The sequence below is a fragment of the Phaenicophaeus curvirostris genome, chromosome 5, assembly GCF_032191515.1.
Source record: "Phaenicophaeus curvirostris isolate KB17595 chromosome 5, BPBGC_Pcur_1.0, whole genome shotgun sequence".
Classification (NCBI taxonomy): Eukaryota; Metazoa; Chordata; class Aves; order Cuculiformes; family Cuculidae; genus Phaenicophaeus; species Phaenicophaeus curvirostris.
The window spans coordinates 3,365,672-3,387,251 of NC_091396.1; the positions used below are offsets into that span (position 1 = coordinate 3,365,672).

At 40.1% G+C, this 21,580-nt stretch overlaps 2 protein-coding genes across 8 annotated transcripts in view; one reads left to right on the top strand and one right to left on the bottom strand.

Moving 5' to 3' along the window:
* SHANK2 (SH3 and multiple ankyrin repeat domains 2) overlaps positions 1 to 21,580 on the top strand; it is a 515,992-nt gene that overhangs the window by 302,166 nt on the left and 192,246 nt on the right. For 5 of the 7 annotated variants that reach the window (XR_011337489.1, XM_069857381.1, XM_069857383.1 and 2 more), the window contains 3 exons: positions 6,257 to 6,392; positions 13,532 to 13,612; positions 16,731 to 16,751. Coding sequence is in view for 6 of the 7 variants with exons in the window: in XM_069857381.1 (XP_069713482.1) it covers positions 6,257 to 6,392; positions 13,532 to 13,612; positions 16,731 to 16,751 (238 nt within the window). In the remaining variant the exon portion in view is untranslated. The remainder of the gene's footprint in view (positions 1 to 6,256; positions 6,393 to 13,531; positions 13,613 to 16,730; positions 16,752 to 21,580) is intronic. The other 2 variants (XM_069857384.1, XM_069857385.1) reach the window with 1 other exon arrangement.
* The window catches only part of PPFIA1 (PTPRF interacting protein alpha 1), a 254,395-nt gene that overhangs the window by 92,622 nt on the left and 140,193 nt on the right, over positions 1 to 21,580 (bottom strand). The window lies entirely within an intron of this gene.

Consider the following 21,580-nt stretch of genomic DNA (forward strand, 5'->3'; position numbering starts at 1 on the left):
TGGACATTAGGAGAAAATTCTTCACAGAAAGGGTCATTGGTCACTGGAACAGGCTGCCCAGGGAGGGGGTTGATTCACCTTCCCTGGAGGTGTTTAAGGCACGGGTGGACGAGGTGCTAAGGGACATGGTTTAGTGTTTGATAGGAATGGTTGGACTCGATGATCCGATGGGTCTCTTCCAACCTGGTTATTCTATGATTCTACGATTCTACGATCCCTGGATTAGCTTTGTGGATATAATGAGTGAACTAACTTCCCACCATTTCTTTCTTCATCTCGCATTTTAGTCTATAGAATAACACTACTTCACAGGTGGGAAATTCATATTGGTTAGTGACATGCTTAGACAGTGTTAGATGCGCAGCCGTGGAGTTACTGGGAACACAGAAGTATAATTTGAGCCTACAAAATGACTGGTATACTATTTATTTTGCTGGTACAAATTGTAATTGGGGTAGTAAATATTTATTAAAGATGGTGGATTTTTTTTTTTTAAAGTGTGTAGGCAGGGGTTTGTAAATGTGTTTAACAGATTTGGGGGTTTGGTTGTTTTTTCAAGTAGTTCAATGGGTATGAAGAGAAGCTTATTTTGACAGATTGACAGAATCTGCATTCGAAACTGTGAGGTGAATTTTTTCATCATTGCACCAATGCAGGAGTAATTCTGAGTGAAACGACTGAGTTTTGTTTGCCTAATTGCTGTTGAACATGATTGACTATGTTTTCCACTGAGGGAATGTTTAGATAATGGAAGGATTAGGATGATGCATTGAAGAAATTAAGATTTTATTATTATTATTAATAGAACAAACTCCGCAAAGGTCTTTCTGCCTGGTGGTGTTTTTTCTTTTGCACCTTCCTGCGGGAAGGCTGGTCTAGTGAATGTGTTCCAGCTTATGCCTCTGCTCTCCTACAATGTGCAGGTTACTTTACTTTTACTATATTTTTTTCAATGCAATGCGTAGTTATAAATTCCATTAAAAAAATGCTTTTATGCAGCCCAATATCCATAAAATCTAACCCAGCACCTCTCGAACACTCATTGCCACTCTTTTCAAAGAAAATCCACATTTTAAAATAAAAGCATTTGTTCTTTCCTGTCCTAAATCTGTCTATGCAAATAAACTAAATGCATCTATTTACACAGTGAAAGGTCTATTTGCAATCAAATGTTGCCCAGTGGTGGGGTGTGGTAAGAGAACAGGGACCCACCCAAGTAACTTCTGTAGGGAATTAAAGATTAACACGCTCCTTTGTTTTCTTCAAGATATGGAAGTACATGTGTATTAGGGGTCAGAGGGGTAAATTTAATCTTCAGGAAACAAACTTCAACGTAATACTATCTCTAACCTTGCTTCTAAAGTAAATAGCAGCTGCCCTGTAGGCAGTGTAATGATCATTTAGTGGTGTGTGAATGTTAATTATACATGAAACAATCAATTTATGATTTTCTGTACCTCTCAGCTGGGTCTGTGTGGCCTCACTGACTTGCACCTTGTTATAGTGCTGTCTTACTGCATTATATTTAAGCTCTTTGCTGCCTTTGAAATTACCTAGAATGTCTTTGTAAACACAGACTAGGAGGGAAGATACCTGCTTCCTCTCCTTTGTGCTCTGAGTAATCATCTCACATTAAATACTGCTTCTGCTTTCCTCCTTTGCTTCTGGCTTTGTGCCTTCTGTTATGATACCCTTTCCCGCTCGAGTACATGTCTTGAAATCACCCATTAAATTACTTTACTGCTTTCCGTTCATATTCACTGTAAACCAGTTCTAGCATACGCTATCCTTTTCTAAACTCCTTCCGTTTCATTAGCTGTTGTCATTCTTAGTTCTGTGTGCTTGTCTCTGATGTTATCAGGATTATGAGATTGCCTGAACAGGCGCATCTTTTTCCTTTGTAAGGTTGAGTAGATATTTATTGATGTCGTGGGCCTTCATCTTTCATATGGAGGGCTCTTTCATGTAGGGAATATTTCACACAGAAAACAAAGAAGTTAACTTCTTGATTGATGTTTTGCTCTTGGAGGCCACATCATTCTTTATTCTTGAATAAATTTTCATCATTTATATTGGTTTCGGTGGGGTTTAGATGTTGCTATGTATAGACGCTGAATAAGATAAAATCAGAGTGGTGGACCTGGGATAATGAGATCTATGACTGCCAGTTGTCTTTTTTACTGGTTTGATGAGGAGGTTGTACAACTGCTACATGGGGAACAAGGGGTACTTGATGAACAGGAAGAAGGAAAGGGTCTCTGGGTACTGGGGAGGCCATTGTAGGAGTCTTTCTACTGGTTGATTTGGTCCTTGGGTCTTGCTCTTTGGTGCAAAATTTGCTTGGGCAAGAGGTGTGGAACATGCAGAGCATTGCAGTGCAGGTAGTTTGGTACCTAAGATGGGCAGTTTCCATATTTTTAGTTCTTCTCGAGAGAGAAAGACCATGTTGGAGAGAGAACTCTTCATCACTGGTGCTCAAAGCTCTTTGTGCTAGGGGAACATTGTTGTTGATCACAGGTTCTGGTTTGGAGCTTTAAGCAGGTGCAAGTCCTACCTGTGGAGCGCATTGAATATAAGCTCCAAAGTGCTTTTGTTGGAGGGAGCATGGAATCAGCCACAGTGCATATAGGATCACAGAAACATAGAATGCTTTGGGTCAGAAGGGACCTTAAAGATCATCTAGTTCAGGGCAGGGACACCTTCCACTGGATCAGGTTGCTCAAAGCCTTATCTTTGAACACCTACAAGGATGGAGCATCAACAGCTTCTCAGGGCAACCTGTGCCAGTGCCTCACTATCCTCACAGGAAAACATTTATTCCTAAAATCTGACCTTAATCTTTCAGCTTAAATCTAAATCTTTCAGATCTTTCAGCTTGAAACCATTCTCCCTCATCCTATACCTGCACTCTGTGATAAAGAGCCTCTCCCCAGCTTCCTGTAGGCCCCCTTTAAGTACCTATTTCTGCAATATATTTTAACCTATTTATAAAGGATATTGGAAAGGAAGTTTTATGCAGGAAAGTTTTCAGGTATAGTTGGAGGAAAATAAGAGCTTACGGTTTTGCAGTGAAATATCACAGAAAATATGTGGAATGATTGGGTTGAAGAAGAGGGAGGGACACAAATTTGAGCCTGCAAACCAATTTTTTTAATGCTTCAAAGAATGTGATCACATTGAATACCAAGTACACATCTGATTATTAAAAGAATTGGCACAGGTGAAATAGATGTTTTACTCATTATAAAAATATACATTCTTCAGCTTGTTTACAAAGCCTAGATAAGATACAGCAGACATCTTCCCTCTGTCAAAGCTTGAAGTGGAAACCAGAGAGGTAATTTCATCAAATTATTCACAACTGAAAGTTTTGCTGAATAATATCAGACTAGAACTATCAAATAAACCTGCTATAATTCTGCTGGTTTACTGTTTAGTGACCATTTCTATGGTCATTTGGCTTATGTATAAAATGTTGAGGGTTAAAAGAAATAGAGAATCTATCACTGAAATCCTGCTTCCTTGTTGACAATTATAATGTTATTGCTTTGTAATCATGCTACAGTTTTACACAATGAGGTGAAAAAGGTAGTGAGGATGAGGTACTACTGTGCTGATTTCACGATTCTTTTGTAATCCAGTATTTCTGTAAACTTATGGAATTAAATAATCTTCAGATAGCCTATCAATATTTTTATTTTTGCAATATAGATCTTTTTGGTAGCTGCTTTTGTAACTGTGCCTCTTAAACAAAGCTGCTATAAACAGTCGTTTACAGGTTCTCTTTCTGAGACAGCTTTAAAAAATGTGTTGTATATATTTGCTCTTGCTCTAAATGTTAAATATCATTGCACATAACGATGAGAACAGATGGTATGCTGCATAAGCTCTTTATCATTTTACACATTTAGCACTTTACACTAGTGAAGTGTACATGTCTTTGATTAATATTAACTTCTGATTTATTTGGATGTCTTTATTTTTTGACAGCATTAGGAGATGTATTGTAGTCCATGCTGGCTTCCAACCTTAACATGTAATTCCAGTAAAGATAGAGTAGATGTATTATGCAGTAGTTAATTGCATGAACCTTTTGGCTGTGGAAAAGAATTACCTTGCTGACTTTTTAATACTGGAAGAAGTTAGGAAGTAAATGGATAACTCTGCTAAAATGTCTTAGACAGGTTAAATTTAAATGCCATTGGCCCAGCTAAATAAATACCATATCTTGGAATTAAATACCAGGTGTTAAGAAGGTGTAAAATAAAACAAAACAATAATAGGCTATTCAAATTGATATTCTTCTACATCCTCCATCTATAGGATGAGAGGACTTTATATTTGCCTTCTCAACAGGTCTGGATGTTCCCATACAAGGACAGGCTGAGAGAGTTGGGGCTGTTCAGCCTAGAGAAAAGAAGACTTTGAAAAGATCTTGCAGTGGGCTTCCAGTACCTGAAGGGGCTACAAGAAAGCTGGGGAGGGACTGTTCACAAAGGCTTGGAGTGATAGGATGAGGGGCCATTGGTATAAATTGGAGAGGGGCAGATTTAGACTAGGCATACGAAGGAATTTCTTCATTATGAGGGTGGTGAGGCATTGGAACAGGTTTCCTGGGGAAGTTGTGGCTGCCCCACCCCTGGAGAGGTTCAAGGCCAGGTTGGATGTGGTTTGGGCAGCCTGATCCAGTAGGAGGTGTCCCTGCCCATGGCAGGGGGATTGGAACTGGATGATCTTTAACATCCTTTCTAACCCAAACTATTCTATGATTCTACGTTCAGCATGTACTACATACACCTATGCCACTGTGTATGAAACTGAAAAACCACCTCAGAAAGCATCTCAAGCTTTTAGACGTACCACATAAGACCATATGTTGAGACTTGGGACTGCAACATTGTCTTAAAAATAGTTTACCAAGATGTTATTTCATCATAATGTGTTTTGTCTCAGCTCAAGACTGAAAAAAGGCAAAATTTTCCTTTGATACTATGGATTGAAAAACGATTTCAAGTTGGAGTGGATCTGGTTGTGCTTGTTCTGCTAAATGGCAATAATATTTAATGGGAGCTTTTGCTCTAAACTGTAAATTCTTTAGAATGTGAGAAGCCCAGCCTGTCAGAATAAATAGAGGAGGCTAAAAACACTTACTTTAAAAATGACTGTTCATTTTGGAAGGCACTGAGTGATCTTAGTGAAATATGACTGAGTCAGTTGAATTTTGGAGGGAGATCAAATTTCCAGCATGTATCCTGGCAGCATCTCTTCTTCACTGATTCCATTCCTCAATATCTTTTATTTTCAAATAGCATATGCAGCTCTCCTGTCTTATATGCTGCTGCCATTCAGATTTCAGATAACTTTCTGTGACTTCTTACGGATTGAATGATGCAATAAATTACTTCTATCCATGTTTATTTACAATTTTTATGCCTATGCTTTCTCCCATGTCTATTAATTATTATTATAAAAATATGTATGCAGCAGAAATGATGATGTAGCACTAGGAATTACCCAGAGAGTATATATTTTAAAGTTTAATGTTGCAGTGGAGTTTGAAGTTTAATTGCCATGAACATGATAGGTGGTCAGGGCTTCATATGGTTAACTCATCTTTTTCCATGAAGTTTCTCTTGGACTGCCATGGCCCTGTTGACTTTGCTTCCAGGACATCAGATCCTTCCAGAAATTTGCAGAAGGAAAATGCTCAGAAATTAAGAGAATGCATATAATAAAAGAATGTCTCTTGGACAGGAGAGATTACTTTAGGCGTTAAAATCTTTGTTCCTGGATGATCCAAAAAGAAAAGCTTCTTAATGTCTCATTGGTTACGTTAGAGAGTATAAAATACACATAAATCTTTGTGGGTAACGCAGGCATGAAAAATGGCTATCATTTAAGAAATTATTTTTAGCGTATGGAATGCAGAGTCGCAGCACTAATTGCTGGAAATAAAGTATGTAAAGAGAAAGATTTGGTTGAACTCGTAACTTTTTTGTTTTTTAAACTGGCAGTTATAAGGAAATTATATTGCATATAATGAACATAATTATATTGCATATTTCATGAAGAGCTAGCTCTGTTTTCTTGTTATTCTGTCAGCTATGCACTGTTTCTTAAATAGGTATTTGTATTAAAAGACAGTAATTAGAAAATCTGTATCTCCCAGTTCTTTCCACCTTCTGTTTGTAAAACTGAAAGAGCAGAAGTTTTCTGCATTTTGATCTAAAAGGCTGTTTTCTTTCTCTCTTTGCAGGTTAATAATGAGAATGTAGTGAAAGTTGGCCACAGGCAGGTGGTGAACATGATTCGACAAGGGGGCAATCACCTAGTTCTTAAGGTTGTCACAGTAACCAGGAATCTTGATCCTGATGACACAGCCAGAAAGAAAGGTACATTTTTCTCTTTTCCTAATGGAGTCCTTTTGGTCTTGCACCACAGGAAGCAGAGTATGGATGTGAAAATACTGTTCTGTAAATTCTGATTTATAGGTTTCACTTTTAAAATTTGAAATATGCTTTTCGTATTTTGAGTATTTAATTCTGTTGATTTATGCGTTAGTATGTGATAAAAAATACGATGTCATGTTTGCCTTGATATTTTGTCTTTATGAATCTTTATACATTTATAAATTTTGAGATCTCATAAAATTTCTTTCAGTAAAGGAGAAATAGCACAAAGAACAGGTGATCTCTTATTAATTCCAAACAAGCTTGAGATGAGGTTAGCTTGACTTCTCTTGAAATCATTGAGAACTTACAATTTTGCAGAATACATGTTTTAGAAAAGATGTCTGTAAGAATAAGAAAAGTAAGCAAAATATTTTGTCTGAAGTTCTGCTAGAAAAATGTACATTTTAATGGGAAAATTACTTAGATTAATTCAAAGTAGAAGGATTGTTCCAGCCAGGGAAAATCCTTCCTTCTCCTTTAAGTAGAAAACATGTATAGATTAGTTTCTGGCAGCTACTCCAAGAGAGGTTCACATGTCATAAAGACTTTGAGACAGAATTGTCTCAGTAAAAACAGGCTGAAAAATAATTATTAATATTAATTTTAATGGAAATTATGGCTTAACCTGTATCATGACTGGGCTACTGTCTTAATAATATCAATATATCAATATGTCTCCCACCAACCTACCCAAAAAATCCATACCAAATCTTAAAAAAAAAAAAAAAATTCGATTTTGCACTATTTCCTTCACCTTAGATACCTCTGAGTTTGCTCAGGTAAAAGCTACTCTAGGAAGTCATTAGACAGTCATAATTATAATTAAGCAGAAAAGATTGCTGCTGCTAACTAGTGTTCAATACAGCAGCATCACATCTTTGAAAACTGCTGTTCCTCCCACTGGTTTCTTGAATCACCATTTGCAGCCACTCTTCAACACAAGAGCAGGCCAGAAGCTGGCACAGGAGGGCTCCCTCTTTGTCCAAATCAAACTTTCTGTCTACACTGTGAGCATCCTTCCCATCTACTGCTTTTAAACACCCACCTTGGGAGGAAAATATGTTATATTAAAGTAAATAATGTCCAGACATGGTCCTGCATTATTTTTAGCTCGAAAGAATTGCTATGCGCACATTTTAAACAAACCTTTCCCCTCTGACTTTTGGGATGTGACATATTAGCCTTAAATAGGACGAGGGGCGATGGCTATAAATTGGAGAGGGGCAGATTTAGAACAAACAGAAGGAGGAATTTCTTCACTATGAGAGTGATGAGGTCCTGACACAGGTTGCCCAGGGAAGTTGTGGCTGCCCCATCCCTGGAGATGTTCAAGGACAGGTTGGATGGGCCTTGGGCAGCCTGATCCAGTGGGAGGTGTCCCTGCCCATAGCAGGGGGGTTGGAACTGGATGATCTTTAAGGTCCCTTCTGAGCCAAAATATTCTATGAATCCATGATTCTAGGAAATAAAAGTGCTGCTTTATACAATCCAAATGGAAGCTGCTCTTTCCAAAGCCTTCTATTAACATGTCGTTTGCCAAATACATTTCCTTTCGAAATTCGCCCATGTTTGATGCAGGTTTGTAGCCTTTAATGTTACCTGCAGTTGCCGTTTTATCATGGAAATAGTGGGGAAGGATTTTTCATAGAATCATGGAATAACCAGGTTGCAAGAGACCCACCGGATCATCGAGTCCAACGATTCCTATCAATCACTAAACCATGCCCCTCAGCACCTCGTCCACCCGTGCCTTAAACACCTCCAGGGAAGGTGAATCAACCCCCTCCCTGGGCAGCCTCTGCCAGGGACCAATCACCCTTTCCATGAAAAATTTTTTCCTAATGTCCAGCCTAAACCTCCCCTGGTGGAGCTTGAGGCCATTCCCTCTTGTCCTGTCCCCTGTCACTTGGGAGAAGAGCCCAGCTCCCTCCTCTCTACAACCTCCTTTCAGGGAGTTGCAGAGAGCAATGAGGTCTCCCCTCAGCCTCCTCTTCTCCAGGCTGAACCCCCCCAGCTCTCTCAGCCGCTCCTCATAAGGCCTGTTCTCCAGCCCCCTCACCAGCTTTGTTGCTCTTCTCTGGACTCGCTCCAGAGCCTCAACATCCTTCTTGTGGTGAGGGGCCCAGAACTGAACACAGGATTCGAGGAGCGGTCTCACCAGTGCCGAGTACAGAGGGAGAATAACCTCCCTGGACCTGCTGGTCACACCATTTCTGATCCAAGCCAAGATGCCATTGGCCTTCTTAGCCACCTGGGCCACTGCTGGCTCATGTTCAGTCGCTGTCAACCAACACCCCCAGGTCCCTCTCCTCCAGGCAGCTTTCTAGACAGACTTCTCCTAGTCTGTAGCTGCTCAGGGTTGTTGTGCCCCAAGTGCAGACCGGACCCGCTCCACAGAGAGGTCTGCTGCTTGCCAGGTGCATCAGGGAAGGAGGTAGCTAGAAAACTTCCTTCCCTGGTTCACGAGACGGACTACTATCCTTTGATAGTAGTCCAAACTGGTAATGATGACCTAACAAACAAAAAGGCCAAAGCCATCAAGAATGGCTTCAGGGCAATTGGGAAAGTGATGGAGGGCTCTGGGGCACAAGTAGTATTCTGCTCCATCCCAATGCTAAATAGAGAGGAGGGGGAAGCCAGGAGGAAGAATTCGATTAATACCTGGCTCCGAGCCTGGTGCGAGGAGAGGGGCTTTGGTTTTTTTGATCATGGGGGGGCTCATGCACCCCCAGGCTTTCTCGCTAAGGGCAGGACACATGGGTCTCCTAGGGGGGCTAAAGCCCTTGCCAGAAACCTAGCCAAGCTCATAAATCGAGCTTTAAACTAGATGTGAAGGGGGAGGGGGTTGAGCCCAGGCTAGACAGGAATGAGCCTGGATGTGGGGAATTGGTGATTGGGAGAGGGTGCGCGGGCGAGGACCACCAGTACCTCACCGCACAAAAAGTGGGGGAGAACACACCTCGGGGTGTTAAGGGAGATGCAGGCACTCTGGTGTCAACTGATCCAGTTACCAGGCAGTTGGGAACGAACCCTGTTCCCTCTAGGAGGGCTGAAGGCTCGGCAGCTCAGCTGAAGTGCATTTACACCAATGCACGCAGCATGGGAAATAAGAAGGAAGAGCTGGAAGCTGTCGTAGGGCAAGGGGCCTATGATGTTGTTGCCATCACGGAAATGTGGTGGGACGACTCATATAACTGGAGTACGACTATGGTGGGGTATAAGCTTTTCAGGCGGGACAGGAAGGGTAGGAGAGGAGGTGGGGTAGCCCTCTTTGTAAGGGAGGACTTGGACATCACTGAGATGGATTGTGGAGATGAGGAGGTTGAGTGCCTGTGGGTCAAAATCAGAGGAGCCCACCAGAAGGTAGATTTTGTGATGGGAGTCTGTTACAGACCACCCAACCAAGGAGAAGCAGCTGATGAGCTCTTCTATAAACAGCTGGGGTTAATCTCTAGATCAATGCCTCTCGTTCTGGTGGGAGACTTCAATCTGCCTGATATCTGCTGGGTGTACAACACAGCAGAAAGGAAGCAGTCTAGGAGGTTCCTGGAGTGCGTGGGAGATAACTTCCTTGCACAGTTGGTGAATGAACCAACCAGGGAAGGTGCCCTCCTGGACCTCCTGTTGGTGAACAGAGAAGGCCTTGTAGGGGATGTGGCGGTAGGTGGACGCCTAGGACTAAGCGACCATGAGATTATAAAATTTTCTGTTCTAGGTGAAGTGAAGAGGGTGGTTAGCAAGATGGTAACATTAAATTTCCAGAGGGCAGACTTTGATCTCTTCAGCAGGCTGGTTGGTGAAGTCTCATGGGAGACAGTACTCAAGGGCAAGGGAGCCCAGGAGGGCTGGGAGCTCTTCAAAGGGGTGGTCCTAGCAGCTCAGGAGAAAGCCATCCCCGTGGTCCAGAAAAAAAGCCGGCAGGGGAGAAAGCCAGCTTGGTTGAATAGAGAGATCTTGAGGGATATCAAGAAGAAAAGAAATGTTTATGGCCTCTGGAAGAAGGGACAGGCCTCTTGGGTGGACTACAGGAGGGAAGTGAGATTGTGTAGGGAAAAAATCAGAAGGGCTAAGGCTCAGCTAGAAATTGGATTGGCCAAGTCAGTGAAAGATAACAAAAAATCTTTCTACAAATATATAAATAATAAAAGGCGGACTAGGGAGACCATACAGTCCCTATTGGACACAGAAGGGACAACAGTAACAGGGGATGAGGAAAAGGCTGAGGTACTTAATGCCTTCTTTGCCTCAGTCTTTAGTCGTAAGGAGGGTCGTTCCGCCTGTGTACAAACCCAGGAGCTAGAGGAGCATAATGAGGCTCCCGTGATCCAAGAGGAGGTGGTCAGAGCCTTGCTAGCCCGCCTGGACAGTCACAAGTCTATGGGGCCGGACGGGATTCACCCTAGGGTACTGAAGGAGCTGGCGGATGTGCTGGCCAAACCCCTTTCCATCATCTTCCAACAGTCCTGGAAGACTGGGGAAGTCCCACTGGACTGGAGGCTGGCTGATGTTGTGCCCATCTACAAAAAGGGCCGCAGGGAGGACCCAGGAAACTACAGGCCTGTCAGTCTGACCTCAGTGCCAGGGAAAGTCATGGAACAGGTGATCTTGAGTGCTATCATGAAGCACATGCAAGAGAACCGGGTGATCAGGCCCAGTCAGCATGGGTTCACAAAAGGCAGGTCTTGCCAGACTAACCTGATCGCCTTCTATGACAAAGTGACCCGGCTACTGGATGAGGGAAAGGCTGTGGATGTGGTCTTCCTGGACTTCAGCAAAGCCTTTGACACAGTTTCTCACAGCGTTCTGCTTGAGAAACTGTCAGCCTCTGGCCTGGACAGGCACACACTCTCCTGGGTGGAAAACTGGTTGGATGGCCGGGCCCAGAGAGTGGTGGTAAATGGTGTGAAATCCAGCTGGAGGCCAGTGACAAGTGGGGTTCCCCAGGGCTCAGTGCTGGGTCCAGCCCTGTTCAATGTCTTCATCAATGACCTGGATGAAGGCATCGAGTGCGCCCTTAGCAAGTTTGCGGACGACACTAAGCTGGGTGGAAGTGTCGATCTGCTGGAGGGTCGGGAGGCTCTGCAAAGGGATCTGAACAGGCTGGACCGCTGGGCAGAGTCCAATGGCATGAGGTTTAACAAGGCCAAATGCCGGGTCCTTCACTTGGGGCACAACAACCCTATGCAGTGCTACAGACTGGGAGAAGTCTGTCTAGAAAGCTGCCTGGAGGAGAGGGACCTGGGGGTGTTGGTTGACAGCCGACTGAATATGAGCCAGCAGTGTGCCCAGGTGGCCAAGAAGGCCAATGGCATCTTGGCTTGTATCAGAAACGGCGTGACCAGCAGGTCCAGGGAGGTTATCCTCCCTCTGGACTCGGCACTGGTGAGACCGCTCCTCGAATACTGTGTTCAGTTCTGGGCCCCTCACCACAGGAGGGATGTTGAGGCTCCGGAGAGAGTACAGAGAAGAGCAACAAAGCTGGTGAAAGGGCTGGAGAACAGGCCTTATGAGGAGCGGCTGAGAGAGCTGGGGTTGTTTAGCCTGGAGAAGAGGAGGCTGAGGGGTGACCTCATTGCTCTCTATAACTACCTGAAAGGAGGTTGTAGAGAGGAGGGTGCTGGCCTCTTCTCCCAAGTGACAGGGGACAGGACAAGAGGGAATGGCCTCAAGCTCCGACAGGGGAGGTTTAGGCTAGACGTTAGGAAAAAATTCTTTACAGAAAGGGTCATTGGGCACTGGCAGAGGCTGCCCAGGGAGGTGGTTGAGTCACCTTCCCTGGAGGTGTTTAAGGCACGGGTGGACGAGGTGCTGAGGGACATGGTTTAGTGTTTGGTAGGAATGGTTGGACTCGATGATCCAGTGGGTCTCTTCCAACCTGGTTATTCTGTGATTCTGTGAAGTGCAGGACCCGGCACTTGGCCTGGTTAAACCTCATCCCGTTGGACTCAGCCCAGTGGTCCAGCTTGTTCAGATCCCTTTGCAGATTCTCCCTGCCCTCCAGCAGATCAACTTTTTTTGCTGTCCTTCTCCTTCATGATGAGGCCAGAGTCAGATACCCAGCCTCATTTAACAGTCCAGCATTTTGTGCAGTTTCCCTTACAGATTTGTTGTCATTTCTCTTATTGGGCAAGAGCAGAGCCCAGACTGGAGTTAATGCGTTCAGTACTTCACCTCTGGCACTGAACCTGAGCTATATATTTGCTTTCTTGTGACACTCTGTCATTCAAGGCTCTGTAAGATGATGATGGAGCTTAACAGGGAAAGGATGATGCTGACACAGTGGATATAGGCGATAGGGGAGGAACTTTGTCTGCTCCTTTCCTCCATCAGTCTTTTTCGCCCTCAAACTGCTTTGCCACCTTTTGTCAAAATAGTGTACCTTGATGTATAGTACTGACCAAAACACTTAAAATTCTTTAATTTTCCCTGGTGTCCCAGAGCCATTACTATTTCCTGGGAACCAACTTGGCCTTACACTCCTTTTTGACTGCCAGAAACATTTGTTATCAGGATAGTTAAGCAAATGCTGGATTTTAGTTTCTGTGCTAGATGATTGCCTTGATATTTTAAGATCTTATTTTTAATGAGGATCACCTGTTTTTCCTTGTCCCACCATAACTATAAAGATAAATGTGAATCGTCTGTCTTGTATTTCCCAGATTTAACATTTTCTTCAAAGATGAAATTAATCTGGCAGAGATTTGCTGGTTTCTGGGAGATTTTTAGCTTTTTACATTTCTCAGAAGGAGGGGAACAACCCCTGTGAAGCACTTTCCCTAGAAAGTCTTTTTCCTACTGAAAAAATAGAAACGCATAGTTATTTAGCTTTAAATGTTTCTATGTATCCTGTTACATAAAAGCTTGCTGATGTGTCAAACAACCTACACTAAAAATAGAAACAATATAGAAATTCAGTACATGAAAAGCATCTCAGTGTTTTTTCCTCTGCATGTGTGTATTTAATATTACCTTATTTAATGTAGCAGATTCTTTTGAAAAAAGGTTAAATTGCACATGTGAATACAGCGTTTCAGAGATGCGTATTACTTACACTGTGTATCTTTCTGTTTAATACAAAGCCCCACCACCTCCTAAACGAGCTCCAACCACTGCACTGACCTTGCGGTCCAAGTCAATGACCTCAGAGCTTGAAGAGCTTGGTAAGAAAGTGGTTTTTGACAAGCATGCTGGCATAACAGAAATGTAAATATATATATATATATATGTTAAATTGACTTAAAGGAATTGCACTGTGAACAGTATATAGAACAGAAAAGGTTTTAAGAATGCTGCATCTTTGGAGAGTTCAAATATGCATGATTCGCATGAATAATTTTGTTTAAACTTGTGCCTTTACTGCTACGCAAGAGAATGTTGATACATTTTATGCATTATCAAAGTTTGGCACATCTACTAAAAAGTAATGCCGTATCATATTTTGTTAGCTTTGCTTTCTAAATTTTCATTTCATCTAATATTGTTTTGTTTTAAATTTCTGTGGCCTCTCATTAGTGGATAAAGGTAAGCTGCCAGAAGCTGTTGTTAAAAAGCTGACAGTGTTAAAGCAGCTTCAACTTCAACTTGTTTTCATTAGGCTCTGATCTGAAAAAAAGTGCATATTATGATATCACTTTGACTTCTGTGCATGATGTAAACTTAATTTTTCTCATTATTGGTAATAAAATAAATATTGAGCATTCAGTCTTTTATTTGCTAATTTTAAGGACTGTGATTGTAGATTCGTTTGCTTGATCATCCACATTCTAGATATTCATAAGTCTTTGGGAATTTTGATTTATTTATTTTATAGACATGAGAAAGACAGTAGTTCTTTACTTTTTGGTTTTAATCTGCTAGATCATTAAAAATTAAAATTTCTTCAGCTAGACTAATAAATATGTTATGAATGGACCATATACACAAAGAGAAAAGCCCAGTGCATATTTATATACAATTGCTACATTAGAACAGTGTGTTCAGCAAGTGATGATTTGGTATAAAAACAAGCCCTCATTGCAGAGAAGTGGAGTCTATCATAAAATAAACCCATTTTCCATGTAACCCCATATTGATTTAAATACATTTTGTAATCATTTTTATTTCTGGCATGAACTCATGTGAAGGTCAACTGGAAGGAATCAGAGCCTTGTGGCCACTTTTTTTTTTTTCCCTAGAAGTCAATGTTTTCTGGGGCAGATGGACCCCATCCATCCTTTAGTGAGCCAAGTCACATAGCTTCAGTGGGAGTTATGGCCAAGAAAGAGGTGCTGAAGTGGTTATGGTCTTCTCTATGGTATAACAACCAAAAGAAGACCAAAATGAAACAGTCTGATTATTTAGCTCTACCAGATCTCAGAAAATTTGATTTTCCATGCCAGGAAGTTTAGAAACTTGACTAAAGGTTTCAAGAGTTTGTGAATGCTCCATAATTTTTCTTCCAGGATTAAAATGTAAAATGTTATTTCTGGAGCCACTTTTTGGGTTTGAGTGTTTTGATTTGACTTTGTGAGACTTTACTGGCTTATCAACAAACTTTCAAAGGGGACAGAACTACTTAGGAACCATTTTTCGCCCTGCGTTATCCCCTTCTGCAAATCACTTTCAAACTGAGAGTATTCTTCTACTTCTCTTACTTTTCAATCTTACACTATAGATACTGTTCTTAAAGCAGAAAGAAGCAGCACTCTTTTTAGGGGAAAATAGCTTATTAATAGTGAAGTCACCTCAGCAATGAAGACCATCTCATTTTAACCTTCTCCCCCTACCCTGTTGAGGTTATAGTACTTGATCTGCTATTTGCTTTCATCAGCTGGCAGAAACCACTGCAACTCTTATGACTAGCACGCATAGGATGTATTTGAATCTTGAAGCACATTTCCCATCCGCATCTTTATCCAGATGGGACAAATATTACAGTGGCAAGACTTTACTGTTCTGAAGTATAGATAGTCCTGAAGCATGTTCCAGAAGTGTACATCCCCTAACAGAGCTGTAGTAACGCTAAAGCAAGGCAGAAATTTGCCTTCTTCCTAAATAAATCTGTAAACAGCAGTTCCACGATGCTCTGAACATTTGCCACCCTAGCAAATAACAACTACTGTTATAAATAACATCTGTGGTCTACCTGTTTTAATAGTTGTCCTGTAAAAGGGCTATTATCAGAAGGAAACAAGGAATCTTGATTTGTGTAACTGAACAAGCTTCCAAAGAGAAAATGTTCTCGCTATCATCACTTAAAAGCTGTCTTCTGACATAAACCACAGATTGTATGTGTGTATTTATACATATTTTATCTATCTTTATATGTATATGTGTATATATTGGACATCTGTATGAACTATGAGAACACCCACATTTTTATAGCCATTAAACTGTCTAATGAATAAGCATTTGTCTCATAATATATATACAAACTACATAGGAAGTATGCGTAGATGAACACTGTGGATGTTCTCATCAATATATATGTGTAATCTATTTTTCTGAGTTGAAGAAGCTCTTGGTTTCAATAATGTCTCATGGCAAAGAATTCCACAGACTAATTATGTGCTGTGCACAAATGTATTTCCTTTATATTGGTTTTAAATGTGATGCCTTTAATTTTATTAAATGTCCCTTGTTATGTAATAGAAGAGAAATATAAATAGAAATTCCCAATTTGGTTTCCCTTAGAGTATATACTCCTGTAATTTGTCCTAGATAAAAGTTAACAATATCATTCTTTACAAAACATGTATGTATCTTGCAGTCTTTACAGCCACTTCCTTTGCCTGGCTCTGAACTCTACTTATGGTTTTATTGACATGTTTTTAGCTCCTCTGTTCTCTATAATAGTGAGCAGACCTTCTCAGCGGTTCTCTTTCAAATGAGTTAATCCAAAATACAGCAGATAATGTGCGTTAATGATTCCTTTCCACTTCAGTCTGCAAAGATTTGAAAATGCCTTGTTATCATAGTTTGAAAGCCCTGGTATCAATAAGTTGCCCCAATTACTGCTTTTATAAAAAATATAATATAGAAAAATATTGTACATGTATCCCTAATATCCTCAAGGGAGCTATTTGTGGTAGTTAGGGTATAACCCCAAGTAAACTGTGCTTTTGCAGAGCTGTTTATTTACTGTAGTTTGATAGATAAGTGCATAGTAGAATCTAGCAGGGAGAGGCTAACTTCTTAGATGGAAGGAAAATGTTTATGCTCAAAATGACAGATGAGGATTTAGCATATAAAAATTACCTTCAGAATTGATTCACAGTTCATTCCCTTTCTATTTCCAAGCTTCAGTACGGAAGAAGAAGGGTAAGGGGAAGCATTTTGTCTCTTGTTTAACCTGTTTCTCACCTTTCCATAGTGAAGGATAATAACATAATGTAAATGTTGGCATATGGTCCAGTTTATTTTATGGTGTCAAATGTACATTAATTATTGTATATGTTTTTTAGTTATTTAGTTTAAAAATTGCAAACACACTAAGAACTCAAACAGAAGACTACATTTGAAAATATTCCCCGCATTTCTTCCTTTTGTCTCCTTTCCTTCATCTTCCCTTCTTTTCCTTCTTTGTATCCAACTCTTTTCCAAACCCTTTCATGTCATCTCCTCACAGTTACTGTGCTAACTGGCAGCCACAGAGAATATGTGGACAGCAACATATCCTCAGTGTAGCCCTACGTTAGTCGATATCGCTTGTCTTCTTAATAGCCAAATGTTACTCCCATAACCACACTGTCTCTGTCTCAGGAAATAGGGATCTTGCACACAACACTTGAATTTTTGACCTGAAGAAATGCTGCTCTGCACATTTTCAAGTTTTCAATATAACATCTTCCACGCTGTCCCGTATGCATGGAGTGCCCTCCCTCAACTGATTCATAAGGCCTTCTCCTTGAAATCTCTCCTAAAGACCCATTTCCCCTATGATCCCTATTAAGCAATCATCTAAGTAATGACGGCTAGGCAGAGGGGTAGGTAGAAATAGTGGTGCTGCTTTAATGGCTTTTATAAATGTAACTGTGTATATATATATATGTATACAAAGTTTGTTTGTGTTTAGTTGTATTTTTCCATGCTCCTGTATGTCATTTTGCTTTCTTAGATTGTAAGCTCTTCTGAGCAGGGACTGTGTCATTTACACGTGTTCATGGCATCCAGCCCAAGGAAGAGTCTCAAACCTCCCTGAGCCCCTGGGTGATAGTTGGTACAACAGTCTACATCGTGCTCTTTGACGAAGTTGAGCATCATGGAAAGGAAAGCTAGGCTGCAGGCAGTGTCTTCTCTCAACAGGGAAACTTTCGCTTTTTTTATATTAAACAGGACAAAATCAGGTTATTATCCACTATTCTCCTGCTCTTTCCTGACCTCCTTTCAGGTCACTAACAGAGGTTCCAGCTAGTGATATTTTCTGTTCTCCATTCAGAGAATAGGACAGAATAAACCTCAGTGCTAGTGGTGTTTTTACTGAAAAATATGTTTTGGCAGCATATAAAAAAACTTTACATTGTTATTGTGGAATCTTCTGTCAACCAAAAATTCAGTTTTCTGGGTCATAAGCGAGGGAGGCATTGAGGTAAAAATAATGGCTTTTGTGGTTCTGAATGACTGGTTTTGTTGGTTGTCTTTTGAGAGGGGTTCTGGTTCATGGGGAGGACAGGAGAAGGGAAGGACACACGCTGTATTTTTTATGTTCAGGATAGTAGATGTAGCATTTGTGCCTAAAAAGATAGATAATAACATCTTTAGTTTCATAGCAGCATAGCATGGGCAGTATTACCATCTTACTGCAGTTACGTAGCATAAATGACTAAAATACAAGTTCTACTCCATCTGTGCCACTGATTTTCTGCTTACAGTAGTTGCTTGACTCAGAGTGAGCATCCAACTTCAAGATGTATGTTTGGAAGGGAAGAGTTTTCAATAGTAAAACTGCTTTCTGGATTTCATGAGATATTGGGGTGGGGGGGACAATGCTTTCTTTTTCCTTTTGCAACTTGTAGGTTTTCAAGAATTGTCAAGTAAGTTATGTTAACATGTATACTAATAGTTATAGGAGCAATTTTTTAGAGGCAGTACTCGAGATAATTTGAGGTAATGTGTAGTTAGCCCATTAATACTAAAGAAAAATGAAAATATTCGTGCAGCAATTTTAAATAAAGATTTGGAAACACTCTGAAAACAAAACTTAAAAGAAATTTTATGAAACTCCCAATGCATTTGATTTTAGTCATAACTTGCATCATCACCTATAGAAATATGTGTCATTAGGGTTTCAAAATTAATATTTTATTATAATAAATTTAACTGCTCATAAAATGTTCATCCAGCTCATGAACAGTTTCTTTTTAAAGGACTTTTCCTTCAGATTTTGTTTTGACTTGTTTATCAATAACTTCTAGTGGATGGGGAATTTTAAAATGACGTGATACGTAAGGTATACATCCATAAGCTAGGATCTGCAAGTGTCTAGATACATGATTTAAAATTTTCCTGGCAGTGAAAAAAGCTTAGGAGCGTGAAATAGGTTTTATTTCGTGAATAAGTCAGGATTTTCAATGAAAGCTAAAGTGGACAATGTTTAACTTTAAGAATCTGGTATAAAAGACTTCTAAGAGGAAGTACAAAGTTAGGAATAGAGCAGGCTAAATTTTTTGTAGTGAAAAGGAATGCAAGGTAAATAATTCTTCTGCATTAATAAATACGACTTTGATAGGGTCACACAAGCGTCAGTTGTGAGCTAGTGGTGGTGGCTTATTTGTTCCTAAATTTGATATGGTAATCAATATAAATGAATCACTCTGTATGTGTTGATACTGGTCATCAGGGTTTGATGTGGGCTACAGTACCAAACACAAATGCAGGATTTTCCTCCTTTGAATAGTTTAGATGCAAGTACCACCTCTCAGATACAGAGTAACTATGATATTGTCAGCACAGAATGTTATTACCTGGCATCAAGTCTTAGTGGCGTTTGAATAGAAAAATATCAGTTGATGGCATTCAAAAGAAATATTATTAGCTCTGTCTGCAATAAGCATTCACACTTCATCCCATTCCTGTTGTCCATTGTTTCAAAGGCGGCACGTTCTAATGGCATCTGAAACAATGATATTGCAGAGCAAATATATATGAATGAATGCCAAAGAGCGGATTATCTCACAGTGTTATGTTATGTTTGAAGAAACCGCTCACAAAGACGTCTGGGTTCAAAAATCGTTTTTTTATTTCACTGTGGTGGAGTTGATGATGGAGATTTGTCTGCAGGAAACAGTGGAAATGCCATCAAAGCAACTTTCACAGCACTCACAATGTCGACTCCTTTGATAGTTTCCAGCATCTGCAATGCTTCTATGTAGGAAGAAGGTTTTCTGATCTTCAGCAGACACTGTATTTTAGAAGACGAGAGCAAAAGGCATCACGCTTAATGAAGAATTCTTAAAGGGTGTCCTTGTAAGTAATTGATTTGCATTACATATTTGAAATTCTAATGGGATAGCAATATAATAATAACATGAAGGTTGCCATCGGGCTGCTCTTTTTCTTAAGCATAAAGCGGTGACTCTAGGTGGAATTTTTGATGTATATCCATGAAAAAAAAATGGTACCCATCTTTTTGTTGATGTAGCAAGGTTACAAGTTTTATTACTTGTAGTCTTAGCTTGTGGGAAGTCCACAGCAGTGTAAAAAAGAGTAGGGTTAGGACTATGCCTATGGCATAGTATTTTTAAAAGAGTTTGTAAGAGAAAACTAATGAAAGCTGGAACGTTTCAAGGAGAACAATGCTAACTCTGTTTTCTACTGGAAAAAAAAAAAAAAGGCACCTGGGTAGCAGTGTGCTGATTAACAGTTTTTGTCGCAGCATCTTAAATTAACAGGTAACTCTTAGTACTGAACAGTTCTTAAAAATGGTTTATGTCACTCGAGGTTCAGCTTTAATATTTTGAAAACACCGTACATCCTGAACAGAGGCCAGTTGAGTCTCTGTGTGGGTGTTCTTGTTTACACTAGAATTATTTTTAATTTATCGGCTTATTCTTGAGTATCAGCACCCTTTCATGATACTTGTTTTTCTTTACTACAGGACAGTAACTGAAAAGGTTTTCAAAACCTTTCTGCATCAGCCAAACAAGACAGTGGTATAAAAGAAGTTGGCAAGGAATTGTAAGTGTTAAAGAAAAAGTGAGTTTTGTAGCATTTGAAAACAAATGAAGTAAATACATTGGCACATGTGTGTGCCCCTTGTGATACTCAGATATTATTAATTGAATATCTAACCACATATTCAAAATCATGAGTGCCTGAGGAACAGTAAAATTGCATGTGCTTCCCAAAATGGTACAGTTAGGTCAGTGAAAAACTTTTCAGCACATTTAATGTGTTCTCTCTCTTTTTCAGGAGCCAGGGAGATGAAGGACTTACCTCCCTCATCTCAAAACTCCCTTTGCTGCTATTTCTCTCTTTTTTTTTTCTTCAAATGTTCATATACCCATGTTAATTAATTTCTAATATAATTAAAAATAAATATTTTTAGATAATTCATCATAGTTTGTTTGGTTTTTCCCCTCGGTGTGGAAACATTGAGAGTAAGTGTAAGAAGAGGCTGCAAGTGTCTTAGGTCCTCCGCCTTTCTTTTTGGTTTCTTTTGGTTGATTGTCTTTCTTTTGTGACTAGGCTAAATTTTCAAATGCTGTCTCTTAAACAGAACATCAAATTGCCACTTAAATTCCACCTGGCTTGCAGGGTAGGAGTGGGTATTGACTATATTCTCTGCTTTGTTTTTGTTCTTGAACAGAAACCACTGTTAGACAATGACCATTCCTCTTTCAAGGTAGGCTGAATTATAAGGCTCCAGGATTGCAGGTTCATTTTAAATACCTGTATAATTATTTCATTAATTGAACATGCTGTTAAAGAGCTGGTACTTGAAAATTGTATCTGCAGAAAGAATTCGAACATATCAGTTTTCTGCTTTCCTTAAAATTACTTTTAATGGTGTGACTATAATATGTAAACGTGACCTATATGTACTAATGTGAAGATATTTTCAGCCCTAAAAACACAAATGAGACTTTCTTTCAAGAAAGTTTTGATAGTTCTTTATTGTGAATATATACAAATCATTTTTATAAATGATG